Source organism: Monodon monoceros, unplaced genomic scaffold (assembly GCF_005190385.1).
Source record: "Monodon monoceros isolate NGI ecotype Baffin Bay Population unplaced genomic scaffold, NGI_Narwhal_1 Super_Scaffold_5, whole genome shotgun sequence".
Taxonomy (NCBI): domain Eukaryota; kingdom Metazoa; phylum Chordata; class Mammalia; order Artiodactyla; family Monodontidae; genus Monodon; species Monodon monoceros.
The window spans coordinates 2,335,074-2,348,853 of NW_021703782.1; the positions used below are offsets into that span (position 1 = coordinate 2,335,074).

Consider the following 13,780-nt stretch of genomic DNA (forward strand, 5'->3'; position numbering starts at 1 on the left):
AAAAGAAAGAAAGAAAGAAAGGAAAAACTGACCAAACTAAAAGGAGAAACAGATAAATCTACAATTATATCTGAAGGCTTCCACTCTCCTACCTCAGTATCAAACAATGGTGGCATAATGTCAGCATGGATCAAGTACTAAAAAGCACCATCAACTCACTGGATATAATTGAAACATATAGCACTCCACCGAACCACAGCAGGGTACACATTCTTTTCAAGTGTACGTGGAACATTCACAAAGATAGATCATATTCTAGATCAAAGTACAAACGCTAACAAATGTAAAATGACTGAATGAAGTCCTACAAAGTATGTTCTCTGATCATAAAATAAAACCAGAAAACAGTAACAGAAAAAAGTAGGAAAATGTCCAAACACTTGGAAATTTACCCATTTCTAAGTAACCCTGGGCCAAAGAGGATGTTTCAAGGGGAAATTACAATAAAGTTTGAACTGAATTAAAATGAAAATAGAACACAGAAAAATTTGTGGGGTGCAACTAAAGCAGTGCTTAGAGGGAAATTTACAGCATGCAATACCAATATTAGAAAAGAAAAAAGGTCTCACCCTCAGCTATCTAAGCTTCAACCTTAAAAGACCAGAAAAGAGCAAAATAAACAGAAATCAAGCAGAAGGAAGATAACATTGTGACTGTACCTTATGCTACTGAATTGTGTATTTTTAAATGGTTAAGACAGAAAATTTTATGTTTTGTGTATTTTACCACACTAAAAACATACTCTTTCATGGATCATAGGTCTAAAGGTTAAGAGTAAAACTATAAAAATTTTTTGAAAAATAGGAGCAAATTTTCATGACTGCTGGACAGGCAGAGAGTTTTTAGACATGATAGAGTAAAAGCATGATCCGTAAACAAGAAACCTGAAAAGGTACACTTTATCAAAGTTAACACCTTGCGCTCTGTGAAAAATATTGTTAAGAGAATGATAAGCCAAACTGCCACCTAGGAGAAAATATTGGCAAATCACTTACCCAATAAAAGATCTGTCCAGAATATAAAGAACTCTCAAAGCAAAACAGTAACAACACAACACAATTAATATGGACAAATTACTCAGACACACGGTTCCCTAAAGAGGATATGAAGATCACAAATAAGCACATGAAAAGGGATTCAACATCATTAACATTTAGCGAAATGCGAATCAAACCACAATGAGATACCCCTATACATAGATCAGATGGCCAAAATAAACGACAGCGACAATACCGAATGCTGATGAGGATGTGGGGCAACGGGCGCTCTTGATCACCGATGCTAAGAAGGCAAAAAGGTGCGAGTGCTCTGCCAAATGGCTGACTTTCGAAAACTCAAGGTAAGTCTACACTTACCACATGATCCAGAAAAGCCACTCTTGGGCATTTACCCTAGAGAAACAAAAACTTACTCTTTTCCAAACACCTGTAAATGAATGATCAAAGCAGCACTGATTATTAATCAACAAAAACTAGAAACAACCCCAAGGTCCCTCGGTGGGTGAATGAATAAATGAACGGTAGCACATCCATACAATGGAATACCACTCAACAACAAAAAACAAAAAGTTACTGATACATGCAACAACTTGGATGAACAGCATTAAGGTGAATGAAAGAAGCCAACCGCTAAAGGTTACATACTATTATATATACCACACACAAATACCATATAAGACATTCTTGAAAAGACAAAACCACAGTAACGGAGAATCGACAGTGGCTTTCAGGGTATTAGGGGTGAGGGGACAGCATGACTATGTTGAGAGAGAGCACGAGAGAGTTTTGGGGAGATGGAATGGTTCTGTATCCTGACTGTGGTGGTGGGTATGTGAATTTATACTTGTGTTAAAATTCATAGAACCGGAAAAGAAAAATAAAGTTAATGTTATTGTATGATGATTTACATAATAAAAGGAAAATTTAAAAATAAGGTACCAATGTGACCGCTAGGAAATGATGTCCAGAAAGCAGCTAGACAGGATGGAAGTTAGGAGGGTAGTCTACGTAACTGACAGAGACTTTGAGGTCACCAGTCCCTTGTAGAATAGTAAGTGAGATCACCCCAGGGTATTAACTTACAGTGAAAAATAACCAAGGACAGAACCCCAGGAAATATCAGCCTTAGAAACTACGGAAGAAGAGAATCCTGTAGAAGAAGATATTAAGAAATAATAATCAGAAAACTAAGGGATGAAGAAAGAGAATTTGGTGTCACGGAAGGCAAGGAAGAAATTTTGAAGAAGTAACTCATGAGATCAAATGTCACTGAAAGGTCAAGTAAGATAAAGATTTAAAATACTCGATTATATTTGGCAGGATGGACATCGGTGACTTCTGTTTCAACAGGATTATGAATAGCGGGTAAGCAACGACAGAGAACAGAGCTTCATTCATTTGAGGTGTCTGGCCATGAAGAGGAGGAAGGAGCCGGGAATGTGAGAAACATGAATATATTTATGGGCTATGCCAGGAAAGACGGGGAGTTCAGAAAAGAGAGGAAACAAGTGATAGAGTAAGGAGGACCCTTGAGGAAACAGACAGCATGGCCCAGAAAATAAGGCCATGAAAGCGTGGGCTCTCAAGTCAGACTGCAGGGATTCAAGCACGATGTAATCTATCATTTGGCTGCTGTAAAGCTCAAGCTATCGCTTTAGCTTCTCCACCTCTGCCTCAGTGAGATGTAACATGGAAAGACGACAGAACCTGCCTCAGAGCACTGCTATGACAAGTGAGTGAGTACAGGTATAGAGCTTAGAACTAAGCCTGACACATAAGCACCCAGTAAACGACCAATGTGAACAATTACCAGCATTAGAATCACCAAATAGGATGTAACAGGAAGATTACTTTTGAACAGAGGAAGTTATATGCTTCTCTGAGACTGGAGAAAACAAGGATAGATTGGGCACAATTATGCATAAGTTTATAAGTATGGAGGCAGAAAATGTGATGAAATGTGGGATTTTTAAGTCCAATTTTCTCTGTGATGTAATGATTATCTTCACAGAAAGGGAAGAAGGATGAAACCATGGAGGAAAGTCCTCACTGTGGGCAACAGGAGACGCTGCTGACCACGGAGATTCAGAGGACAGCCGAGAAGGACTGACAGCTCTGCTGAAACCAGAGGCATAAACCCATCTGACACTAGTCATCACAGCTTTAACTTTCTCCAGCAGTGTTCAGAAGTCTTAGAGTAAAACAGTCACCAACTGAGTTACACGTAATAAAGAGGGATATGCCCACTCAGAAAGAAGGGCTCTGTGGGAGCATGGGGAGCATATAATTGAGGGAATTTAATGATCGGCTACTCCCATGAGCTTTAAAAGCATCTCTTTTAGAAACTACACAAATGCCCATCAACTGAGGACTGAACAAATACACTGTAGTACATCCACACGATGGAATATGACTCAGGAATAAAAAAGAACTACTCATACACACCAGCCTCAAAACTCTATATACTGTATAATAATTTTACATGAAATTCTAGAAGAAACAAGACCACGGTGACAGGAAGCAGACCGGTGGTTGCCTACAGCTGGTAGAAGACTGGCTGTCACAGGGCACGAGGAAACTTCTTCCTCCAGTTTTACTGAGACACAACTGACTTACAACACTGTTAGTTTAAGATGTACAACATAATGACTTGATACACGCACATACTGAGAAAGGATCACTATGGTAAGTCTGGTTATCATCCATCATCTCACATACCGACAGTTTTTTCTCTGGTGGCAAGAGGAGCAACCTTTTAAGAAATGATGGAATGGTGCTGTCCTGTGGTTGTGGCAGTGGTTACATGACTACATACACCTGTCAACACTCATCCAGATAACACTCCCAACACTGGTGAATTTCACTGTATTTAAACTTCATGTTAATACAGCTGACTTCTTACAAGGCTCTGTGTGGACGCCTGGGCTGCGTGCTGCACCAGCAAGCACGGGCTCGAGACAGCTCCTCCCCGTCACCTTGTCTACATCCCCAGACGCGGCCTCTAAGTCACAGGCAAAGGGACTGTGGCGGGCAGAACCTGGAGAAGACCCCAAAGGCTTCCTGATACCCACACCCACTCCCCAGGTATGCAAGTCTGATGGGTTGTAACCCCAGGATTAGGTCACGATAAATGGGATGAGGGGTGTTAAACCAGTGAGCTGACCATTAAATGCAGTTTTCCTGGCTGGTTGTAGAAGCGGCAGGTGGGGGGTTGATGTACAGGGAGTTCTTTGACGCTGAGATGAAGGGGCCACATGGTCCCAGTCAAAGCTCTCAGACAGCGAGGCCTGAGTTCCACAGCAGCAAGGAGGGAAGTCCTGCCAGCACCCTGAGGGGTCGGTGAAGGTGGCTGAGCCTCCAGCTGAGGACACAGCTGTTGACACATCCACCTCAGCCTCAGGAGACCAGGAGCAGAGAACTGTTACAACGTGCCAGAGTCCTGGCCCGGAGAAACTGTAGGTCATAAATTTGTGTTGCTTTAAGCCACTACATTATGGTAATTTGTGTTATACAGCATGGAAAAGGAGAGGCCAATTTTAAACAACCCCTCTACCTCATCATAAAAAAGTTCCAATTTAGAACTTAAAATTGTGTGAACTTAAAATCTTAAAATCCCCACAGGTAACCTCAGCTTTCGCCTCTGTTCTTTACCTCACGCTTCCAGAATATATATTCTTGTCTAACACCAGACTCTAAGTTATTCCAGAGAGAAACTATATCTGAGTAAGCTTTAATTAAGTCATCTTTAATCAATTAATTAACCTATCACCCCCAAAGTGTTTAACACACTGCCTTGTTGTTATATTAGTGAATAAAGAAAGTAATATACGATGCATCCACCCAAATATACTGAAAAGTAAAAATTCTTCACTTTTTAGCCACATTTTTCTAAAGTAAAGTTTCACGTATACATATAGTCATGTAGGGAATGAAGAAACTCTATACAGGTTAACAAAACGAATCTTGGAAAGTCATATAAAAATCACTGTCAAAAATGCACTGATTTCTAAAGCACATCTTTTAAAAATGATAAAACAACAAAATGAAAATACTAATATCTGATTGCAGTGAGACCATGGCCTCCCCTTCTTCCAAAATTCTACACTTGAGAAGTTGTTAAGTGAATGCATACCAGCACTCCCAAACAAGTGAAACTCTGGGTAGTCCCAAGAACAGAAGGAACCCAGAGGTAAGGAAAGTACACACGTGGGTTTAAGATGAGAAGCGTCATGAGCACAGCCTGTAGGGAAGAGGCCTCGGCAGCAGATGTGAGCAACAGGAGACTGCTCTGCGATGAGCTGGCACCCGGGGCACGAGGGGAACAGCAGCAATGGCGCTTAAAGAAGAGGTCACCCAGCACACTGTCCATCTCCGCGAGCAGCTCCCTTCAGACACGAGTGATGAGAGAGCCCGGACCGAAAGGCCAGGCCGGTGCTCCAGGTGACCGGTGACACCCAGGAATGTGGGGTCTCCAATGCCCAGAAAGTAAGCTGCTACGTATTTGCCTGGCCGAACAGCAATGTGTCCCACCCATCCCCTACTGTGATGAAAAACTGAACAGAGGAGAGGTCAGCAACACATCCCCATCTCGCCAGGGGGCCACCCAAACAGAGGCAACGAAGGGCAAAATAGACACCCCCAAACATGAACACACCAGAAAGAACACTAAATGTATGAGGGATGCCAGTACCATGAAACAGGGGGCAGACTTGCTGAAAAAAAAAACTGAAACACCGAGGTGACACGGCCAAGAGTGCACTAAGAACAAGACCTTATGATAACCAAAGTATCATTAGAGAAATGAGCACAAGATCACGGAGCTTTCAAGGAAAACTAAGAAGATTCATGGACATGAGAATACAAGTTTCTAAACTTAAGAGAAAACATCACTGAGTAGACAAAACAAAAGAACATGTTACGAGCTGAAATTCGGGCCCAGGAATCCTTCCAAAACAGTAAGAAGGGACAAAGGGATAAAAAAGATGAGATAAAAGTACAGAAAAAAAGACATTTGATGCAGAGGTTCCAATCTATCCATTTAACGGGAGTTCTCTTAAGGAGAAAAAGGAGAAGCAGTATGTGAAGAAGCGTCAGTTAAGACTGTCCCAGAACTGAAGGTGAGTGCTCAGACTGAAGGCATCTGGTTAGAGTCATGACAGGTCAATTAAAAATACCGAGAACACTCAAGCGATATTTCAGAACACGGAAGGCAGAAAAACGGTGCCAAAAGCTTTCAGAGAGGCAAAACCCCTTACAGAGGAACGTGAAGGAAAACCACGTCACAAGACTTGAGAGCGACAATGAGACCATGATGAGGCAGCAGCTTCAAGGTGGGGTGGGGAGAGCTTGCCACCCACATTTCTTCACCCAGCAAACTACCAGCCAAGACTTCCACTTGCAGCTGTGCTGGAGTAACAGGGACCAGATCTACCCTCCCACCTTCAGCAACTACAAGTCTGGACAAAGTGGATGAAACAACGATTTTCCAACACTGGCAAACAGGCAGCACAAGACAGTGATCCTTGTGAGAAGGGTAACAAGTGAGGTAAGCTCAGCAACTGCCCAGCCTCCAGGCTGCAGCACAGGGAGAGGGTGTCCTGAGTCAGGGAAACAGCAGCCAGAGCTTGGGAGGCTGAAGAGCAGTACCATTTGCAGGAAGGGGTACCAAGGAAGAGAAAGCTGCCCAGAGAGTCCTGGAATCGGCAGAGGTTTCCCCTGAGTCTCCAGCTGAGGGACGGTTACCATGACGTCACCAATCCCTCAGGCTCACTGAGGGCTGGGAACACATCACACTTCCAACAGCCAGACTAGAAAGGCCTCCAAATCAACAGAGCATTGGAGTACCACCAATCCATCATCAGAGCGTCAAGAGTACTGCCTCGCTTTTCCGGTAAGCAGCCTGAGGTGACCTCTAAAAATGGTTCGCTATTCACTTGACCCAGAAAACCCCACAAAATCATGCAAGTCGAGAGGTTCAAATCTTCGTGTTCACTTTAAGAACACTTGTGAAACGGCCCAGGCCATTAAGGGTATGCATATCCAAAAAGCCACCAAGTATCTGAAGGATGTCACTTTAAAGAAGCAGTGTGTGCCATTCCGTCGTTACAATGGTGGAGTTGGTAGGTGTGCCCAGGCCAAACAGTGGGGCTGCATGCAGGGTCGGTGGCCCAAAAAGAGTGCTGAATTTTTACTGCACATGCTCAAAAATGCAGAGAGTAACGCTGAACTTAAGGGCTTAGATGTAGATTCTCTGGTCATTGAGCATATCCAGGCGAACAAAGCCCCCAAGACGCAGCGCAGGACTTACACAGCTCATGGTTGGATCAACCTATACATGAGCTCTCCCTGCCACACTGAGATGATCCTTACTGAAAAAAACCAGATTGTTCCTAAAGCAGAAGAGGAGGTTGCCCAGAAGAAAAAGATATCCCCGAAGAAATTGAAGAAACAAAAACTTAGGGCCCCGGAATAAATGCTGCAAAAAGTAAATGCAAATAAAAGTAAAAAACAAACAAAAAAAAAGAGTACTGCCTGAGTGGTGGCGCCAAGTGCGTTCTAGACGAAAAGCTGTTCTCCACCTGCCTAGCAAAGCTGAGAATCAACCTTGAAAGACTCAAACTATTTTCAAGTAACATAACTGCATCGCAGAATAAATTTATTCATTTGTATTTAAATACAAAAAATCCAAACTAAAATACACAATGCCAGGCATCCAACCACAAATCACCAGGTAGGTAAAGAAGCAGGAAAAGATTACCCAAATGAAGAGAAAATCAGTCAACAAACAGACTCAGGAATGACACAGATAATAGAATTAGTGACAAGGTCATTAAAAAGGTGACTCTAATCATATTCCATATGTTCAAGAAGGTAGAGAAAAGTGTAAGTATTATAAAGACAGACATAGAAAGTATAAAAATGACCCAAATAAATTTTAAGAGATTAAAAAATACAGTATCTGAAATGAAAAATATACAGTGTCTGGATGGGATTAAGAGCAGAGCAGATTACACAAAGCAGACAAAAAGAGTAATGAACTTGAAGATACAGTAACAGAAGCTACCCAAAACCAAACACAGGAAAAGGACCAAAAAGAAATGAACAGAGCATCAGCAAGCTGACGTATGGCTACTGAGCACCCAGAGGAAAAAGGAGAGGAGAACAGAAAAGGATTTTGAAGAAATAATGGCTGAATTTTTCCAAATTTGATAAAAACAATAAATCCACTGATCCAAGAAGCTCAATGAACCCCCAACAAAATAAAAATGAAGAAAACTACACCAAGATACATCTAAATCAATCCACTTCCAGCGATAAGGAGGAAATGTTAAAAGCCATCAGAGAGAAAAGACACATTACACGCAGAGGAAAATTTAAGAATGACAGCAGACCTCTGGTCAGAACCGGCGTGCCAGGATGTAAGTGGAGAAACACCTTTAAAGAACTGAAAGAAAAAGAACTCTCAACCTATAAGACTACATCCAGCAAAAATATTTTTCAAAAAAGAAGACAAAATGCTTTTTAAGACATATAAATGCTAAGCAAATTCACCAGCAGACCACCACTACAAATTAACATTTAAGTGTGAAGACAAAATAAGGACCTCCCCAACAAATCTGTGGCAGTTTCTCTCCAAAAGGTTACGAGAGGATAGTCTCCATCATGAAGACAAACTGAGGGAGGACAGTAGTATATAAGGAACTGTGCTGAGGAAAGAAATGTGTAAATCTTGGTAAGTCTAATAACTGTTTTTAAAATCTATAACTAAAATTCCAAATGCTACTAACATAAGAGAAATAGCGCAAGGGAGGTTCTCCTCTGTCTACAGAGAGGATACAAATACAGATTAATTCCAGGTATTAGAAAAACAAGCTCATGGGTGTTACACATATACAGGGTAACCATTAAAAAATTTAACTATTTTTCTGTGATATTACTTCAACGAAAAAAAAATCCTAAATTGGAATAATTATATTAATTAACTCATAAAGATATCACTTATGGACTTACAGTAAATCTAAGTCTAAAGAAAACACACTACCATACAATTGACCTATTTTCTACGTTAGCATGATGCTTCACGGGTGCTGAGCTGACAAACAATCACCATTTGTTCTGTGGACAAAAGGTGAAAAGGCATTTGTGCACCTCTGCAAGTCAAAACTATTAACTACTGAAATGATGATCTAAAACTATTAATATTTTCTTATGTACATGACTTAATTCAGCTAACTGGAATAATTAGAGGCTTTAAAATACTTTTGTTTCTAATTTACTTTTGAGTAAACGCAGTTACGTGTATATTTACCCAAATGTTTATTTCCCATTTTTCTTCTACAATTCTTTGCTACTTAAAAGTATTTAAAACCAGAAGCATATTGGAAGAAAAAAGTAATGTAAGAACTTATTTATTTAATATAAATATCTGGGTTGCTATACCTACTTCAACTCTTTTAAAAGGAAGGATACAGCTACGAACTTACTCTCAATTAACCAAGGAACAATAGAATTTCACGCTTGGCATAAAAGAAATAGCTGAAGAGAGGTTAAATGCTCTGCAAATGTTCAGAGGAAATGTTTGTAAAGGATTACGACTCTTGGCGTTTATACCTACCTTGTTCCAGACCTTCACTTTGAATACTAACATGTTCAAAAATCTCAAAAACAAAATCCTACCATATGCCCCTCAGCCCGAGCCTTGTTCTGCCTCGCTTCCCGTCTTCGCTGTAGAAACTCTTCTACCTGCTTTGCTCTTTCCACAGCCAGCTGCCCCTTCTGCCTGAGGAATTTGGACAAATAGCAAAGTTAGAAATTCTGAACATTAAATATTTCAAAAAGTTTAAATTTACACTTATTCTACATATTTTCTTTAGAGATATTTGCAAAATATGAAGGCTGATATGAAGTAAAATCTTCCTCTGTAATGAAGAAATTGCTACACATATATTAGAATCTACCACTTAAATTGGAGACATTATTATTTTAAATAGAGGTAAAATTTCCACTGCTATGTTCATTTAATCTATTCTACTTATAGACACATAAAATGATTTTAGACTATACCTACAGAAAAATCTCAATAGTTTCCAAGTAGGTAAGCTTATTTCAGAACTCTGCATCAAAGATATCAATCAGTATGGAAGTAAGATTAAAGCAGCAGAGTAGCAACTTCAAAGCTCATCAAAAATAAGGAAGAGTTTGTGTGAATTGTCAAAACTGCAGTAAAAAGTAAAATCTGAATTCCTTGAATATCACAACTATTAAAAAGAAAAATGGATAGATTAGGGGAAATAACTAAAAGCACACTTATTTGTTTCCATCTTTTTCAGTTATGTTTCTGTATCTTCCTCTAACAACTATGAGAGAATGTAAACATGTTGGCCTTAGACGACAACTAAAAAATATCAATGACATTTTGAACATCTAATATATATCGTGTGGGACTTCCCTAACCAGTGGAGCAGTGGTTAAGGATCCGCCTGCCAATGCAGTGGACACAGGTTTGATCTCTGGTCTGGGAAGATCCCCCATGCCATGGAGCAACTAAGCCCACGCGCCACAACTACTGAGCCTGCGCTCTAGAGCCCGTGAGCCATAACTACTGAGCCCACGTGTCACAACTACTAAAGCCCACGTGCCTAGAGCCCTGTGCTCCGCAACAAGAGAAGCCACTGCAATGAGAAGCCTACACACCGCAACGAAGAGTAGCCCCCGCTCACCGCAACTAGAGAAAGCCCACGTAGCAACAAAGACCCAATGCAGCCAAAAATAAATAAATAAATTTATAATATATATTGTGTCTGTTACCGTGTACTAGGAAAGATACAAAAATAAACAAAACCCACCCCCTGTAAACAGAGAACTCATTGCATAGTATCAACTGCAGTAATTTTGTGAGTAAGGAAGAAAGATGAGAAAGTTATCGACTGCACTTCTCAGATATTGGCTACGAAGGCACACAAAATTCCTACAGCCTCTGTGATGGACCATAACTAAGTTATGTTCAGAAAAAGATATGAAATAATGCCTTCTCTCTTCCAGTAGATTTAAACACTTCTGATTTTCATACCCCAAATAGTCATTTCTTTTACATGTTTTGTTAACAATTACAGTTGACCCTTGAACAACACAGGTTTGAACTGTGTGGGTCCACTTAATGCGGATATTTTTCAACAGTAAATACTACAGCACTACATACATGTTCATGGTTGGTTGAATCCATGGATGCAGAGGAACCTCAGATATGGAGGGCTGACTATAAGTATATGCAGATTGACCCCCATATTGTTCAAGGGTCAACTGTACTGAGACATGTAAGAATTTTAAATATGAAATTAAATGGTAGAAATTTAAAATCTGATTTACCATAAAGCTATGGAACACAGTGGCCTAAGATTCATTTAACTTTCATAGTGCTTAAAAGATATTCTTGTGAAACTCCATCATTGGAATTTTCTAGGATTAGATAATCTCTATAGCTGGTTCAGAGCCTTTCCAGTGTATTAATTTTGTAACCTGTAGCTTTACCAAATTCTTTGATGAGCTCTAGTAGTTTTTTGGTGGCGTCTTTAGGATTTTCTATGGACAGTATCATGTCATCTGTAAACAGTGACAGTTTTAGTTCTCTTCTTCCAATTTGGATTCCTTTCGTTTCTTTTTCTTCTCTGGTTGCTGAGGCTAGGAAAATCTCCTTCGTATACTGGGTTGGCCAAAACGTTCATTTTTCTGTATGTTACAGAAAAACCTGAACAAACATTTTGACCTGCTCAATATATAGGCAAGGCTGTTATTCTGGTCTGCTATAGCCCCATTTATATAAGGCTGGGCCTAAAGACGACAGATAAACTTTCAGAGAGTATGACGCTCAGATATGTCATCTGAAACTGTACAGCTACTGATAAGGCTCTTTTGAGGAGTCCTGGACGCTTACACCACCATACACAATTAGATAAAATCTCTGCTTTGTATCCTGACTGCACTGACTTCCTTTTCTAACCTTTATAAAAGTAAAACTTCTATAAAGTTTTTATGCTTGATGTCCCATTCTAAGATACTGAGTATCTCCAATGTTTGCCAGTCTGGGGCTCCAACTCAGCATATGTTAATTCATATTCACTGATTGATTTGTTTCACTAAATCAAATAATTCAGCTACAAAGAAATATTTTACTAAGAACCTGATCATACACATAACAGCTTTGATTTAAAGAATGTTCACAGCATTTATGTAAATATAGTACTATCCATTCTATTTATTTATGTAATCTATAAGTTTTGCTTTACTGAATAGTTTTTTCCTAAGCTGGTTTAAATAAGCAAGTATATATAACTGGTTGCTTTCAATCACAAACTTAAAACCTGTAGTGATTTTTGCTTACCATTATTTCTTTTATCTTCTCATTTATTAAACAAATACTTATTGAGTGTCAACTATTTACCAATATTACATCTGTGTTTGAAGATATAAGATGTATAAAACAGAATTCCAGGAATGCAAAGTTGGTGCAACATATAAAAATCAATCAGAGTAATATACCTTATTAAAAGAATAAAGGACAAAACTAGTTTAATTGATTCTATGATTCCTTATAATATTTAAAAACCTATACTGTTTTCATTTTTCACATGCATTTCTGTTTACTACTTAATACATACCAAAAAGAACCCATTCTCATATTCTTATTCCCCTTTCAGTAGTAAAACTGTACTGAACTGTGAGCACAAACTATATATGTGTGCAAGGCTTATAGGGATAGAGGAAATAGTCAATTAACTTAATAGTCATTTAATAGTCATTCTCTTCATTAAATGTTATTAAGAATTTATATGTGGGACATCCCCAGTGGCTCAGTCGTTGAGAATCTGCCTGCCAATGCAGGGGACATGGGTTCAATCCCTGGTCCGGAAGATCCCACATGCTGTGGAGCAATTCAGCCCATGCACCACAACTACTGAGCCTGTGCTCTAGAGCCCATGAGCCACAACTACTGAGCCTGAGTGCCACAACTACTGAAGCCCATGCACCTAGAGCCTGTGCTCCGCACAAGAGAATCCACTGCAATGAGAAGCCCGTGCAATGCAATGAAGAGTAGCCCCCGCTCGCCACAACTACAGAAAGCCCGCATACAGCAACAAAGACCCAACAACTACAGAAAGCCCGCATACAGCAACAAAGACCCAACGCAGCCAAAAATAAATAAATAAAATAATTTATATGTGTATACTCTTTTTTAAACAAATTAAATAGGCCATATCTTTTGAGTTCCAAACTTATGCCACTTAAAATTAGTAGAACATTAATCTAGATTAATAGTAAAGGAATGATTAATATAAATACTATATAAGCCACAAATATACAGTAAGAAATTAGGAATCTGGAAAGTGAAATACAGAGACATTAAAATGGGTAAAAAAGAAATAATGAGACAAACTCTTTTTCATCCTGGCAAGAGAAAAAAGGAAATTATTTTCTTTTTTTTATACAAATGCATGAATAAATGGAAAGATCTGGGTAAGACACCTCATATCCATGGCTCAAACCTTTTACTAAGGGAAATTAAAAATTCTGAAAGATGACTAAAAATGGATTTGTTTAAGAGGTGAAAGCAACATAAAAATGGCAGCAATCTAGGTAGCAGAAATAATCCGAGAAATGAAAAATGAGTCAATATGGTTTAAGGTAGAAGAGTTGGGGTGGTATAGGGTTAATGAAATGAAAAAAGGATGTCGTGGGTGTATTCACTAAGCTTCCTCCTCTGTTTAAGTGGCATAATGTCTATCTGA

The 13,780-nt window shown here is 39.4% G+C and overlaps 1 protein-coding gene and 1 pseudogene across 4 annotated transcripts in view; one reads left to right on the plus strand and one right to left on the minus strand.

The window, feature by feature from the left end:
* Nucleotides 1-13,780, minus strand: part of NEK1 (NIMA related kinase 1) — a 212,879-nt gene that overhangs the window by 112,997 nt on the left and 86,102 nt on the right. For all 4 annotated transcript variants that reach the window (XM_029201660.1, XM_029201661.1, XM_029201662.1 and 1 more), the window contains one exon: nt 9,675-9,777. In XM_029201660.1, coding sequence (XP_029057493.1) covers nt 9,675-9,777 — 103 coding nt within the window. The remainder of the gene's footprint in view (nt 1-9,674; nt 9,778-13,780) is intronic.
* On the plus strand, nt 1,660-7,848 carry LOC114883725 (annotated as a pseudogene).